Raw genomic sequence first — 2,542 nt, 5'->3', positions numbered from 1 at the left:
TGAAGGTGTAGGCGGAGGGGTAGGGGAAGGGGTATAAAATAGAATTGGGATTGGGCCTTAATTTCACAAAGTCATGGCATTAAATGTTGCTTGCACTACAAAAAAAAGAACATTCCTCAGTATTTTTGTCTTATTTTTGTCAAATTGAACACATGAAGTCCTGTTTTCTGAGAAATGGGAAAAAATTAAATGAGTTTATGCTTAAAACAAGAACAAATGTCTGTTAGTGGGGTATTATTAACTTGTTTTCCCTTCGAATTAAGTTGATTTTTCTGAGGCTACTGGCAGATATTTGTTCATGTTTTAACCATAAACACACTCCATTTGGATCAGTTTCACATAATGTCATTTTCTTTTCAAGTAAATACATCTTGATTTAAAAATCTTTGGATATTTGCACTGGAAAACAAGACAAAAATACAAAGGAAGTGCACCACTTTTTTGCAGTTGTTTTAGCATGTTTTTTTCATGTAAAATGAATTAAAAAGCAATGGAGATCTGTTGAAAGTTGTATCTTCAAACTTTGAAGTAATAAAACATATTGTGTTCCATTCAATTTATTCCTTACTTGGTCTTAAAAAGGTCATAAAAGTCTTAAATTACCTTCATAAAACCTGCAGAAACCCTGTTATTGATGCCCTCAACTCGGAAACTCTGGGCCTAAAGAAAAATTTCCCACTCATAATTACACCTTTCTGTTCGTGTGTGTTGAACTCGTAAATGTATAATCGCTGCAGCTCTCTATTGGTCATACTGAAGATTAGGGTCACTACTAAGGCTGCACGATTAATCGAATGCGATTGTTATGCGTATTTTTTGTGATCATATTTGAAGCATATTTGGAGTTTCAGCGTGAGAGCGCCCTCCGCCTTCGGATAGAGATTTACTACTGATCACAGAACCTCGCTTCACTGAAAGATACGCCAAATCGCGATTGTGATTTAATTTCAATTAATCGTGCCACCCTAGTCACTACCAGATTGATCAACCATTCATTTATTAGTTAGAATACTAATGATCTAGAAGCCATATTTCAATTCAGTTCAATTCAAGTTTATTTGTATAGCGCTTTTCACGATGCAAATCATTGCAAAGCAGCTTTACAGAAAATTAAAGTTTCTACATTATATTTAGCAATAGCTTATCAGTGGTGATAACTATCTCAAGTTGATGTCCATATGGCATAAATGCACGGTAAAAATCAAGCAGTTAGTTAATAGTTATAATTATTTGGTAGTTTTGTATGTTAAATATTTGGCATTTCATATTTGGCAGTATAAACTCATTGTTTGCTTGTCTCTTTTCTGAAGGGTGAAGGTGAGGTCGCATGGACAGGCCCGAGCGTATTGACCTTCCAGATAACGCCGATCGACTACCTGCTGGGTGTCGCGGACCTGACGGGCGAGCTGATGCGCATGTGCATAAGCAGCGTGGGCAACGGCGACATAGACACGCCCTTCCAGCTCAGCGGCTTCTTGCGGCAAATCCACGACGGCTTCTCCTACATCGGCAACACGGGACCCTACGAGGTGTCTAAGAAACTGCACACTCTGCGGCAGAGCCTGGGGAAGGTGGAGGACGCGTGCTACACCCTGCGCGTGCGCGGATCCGAGATTCCCAAACACATGCTGGCCGACGTGTTCTCCAGCAGGGCGGCGACGCATGTGGACCCGGATGAGCCAATGGTGTGAGATACCGAGATGCGTCGCGTGTCCTTTCCTGTGCATGTCGGACTTTGCAAACTGGGCATATTATTGTTAGAATATTTTTAGTTTAAGGACTCGTTGTTTAAATGGTTGCATGTTGTAAACATGTCTAGTTCTTCAGTTTTGAGCTGTTGTATTTCATATAAATTGCTAAATGTTTAACTGATCTTGTTCCTTCTAATCTTCCGGAAAGTTATAAACATGTTTACCATTATTTTGAACTCAGAACTGTCAATAAAACTTGTTTTTGGTACAAACTTGGCCCCCGGCTACATCTCAACAGATCACATTAGGGTGACCATATTATAAGAGATTAGTTATTTATTTCTTAAATACCCCAATTGTTTTACCCATCTGCACTCAGTTTTATGTATTAATTGATTTTTAATTAAGAAACAGTTGTGCTGCCAAATATTTTTTTGGAAACTGTGATACTTCTTTCAGGATTCTTTGATGAATAAAAAGTTAAAAAGAACAGCATTTATTCAAAATATAAATCTTTTCTAACCATATAAATCTTTGCTATCACTTCTTAACTATTTAACACATCCTTGCTGAATAAAAGTTTTAATTTATTAAAAAAGAAGAAAGAATAAAAATTGACCGACACCAAACTTTGTGTATATTGTTAGAAAATATTTGTATTTTAAATAAATGCTCTTCTTTTGAACTTTTTATTCATCAAAGAATCCTGAAAAAAGTATCACAGGTTCCAAAAAAATATTAAGCAGCACAACAGTTTCCAGCACTGATAATAAATCAGCATATTAGAATGATTTCTGAAGATCATGTGACACTGAAGACTGGAGTAATGATGCTGAAAATTCAGCTGCGCA

The 2,542-nt window shown here is 36.9% G+C and overlaps 1 protein-coding gene across 1 annotated transcript in view; it reads left to right on the top strand.

The window, feature by feature from the left end:
• The window catches only part of LOC107690806 (translin-associated protein X-like), a 14,478-nt gene extending 12,501 nt beyond the window's left edge, over nt 1-1,977 (top strand). Inside the window, exon 6 of the mRNA XM_016489221.1 lies at nt 1,311-1,977. Coding sequence (XP_016344707.1) covers nt 1,311-1,691 — 381 coding nt within the window. The 3' untranslated portion in view covers nt 1,692-1,977. The remainder of the gene's footprint in view (nt 1-1,310) is intronic.
• Nucleotides 1,978-2,542: the final 565 nt, after the last annotated feature.

The sequence above is a fragment of the Sinocyclocheilus anshuiensis genome, unplaced genomic scaffold (genome assembly GCF_001515605.1).
Source record: "Sinocyclocheilus anshuiensis isolate Anshui unplaced genomic scaffold, SAMN03320099.WGS_v1.1 scaffold2584, whole genome shotgun sequence".
Classification (NCBI taxonomy): domain Eukaryota; kingdom Metazoa; phylum Chordata; class Actinopteri; order Cypriniformes; family Cyprinidae; genus Sinocyclocheilus; species Sinocyclocheilus anshuiensis.
This window is presented reverse-complemented; position numbering and strand designations above follow the sequence as displayed.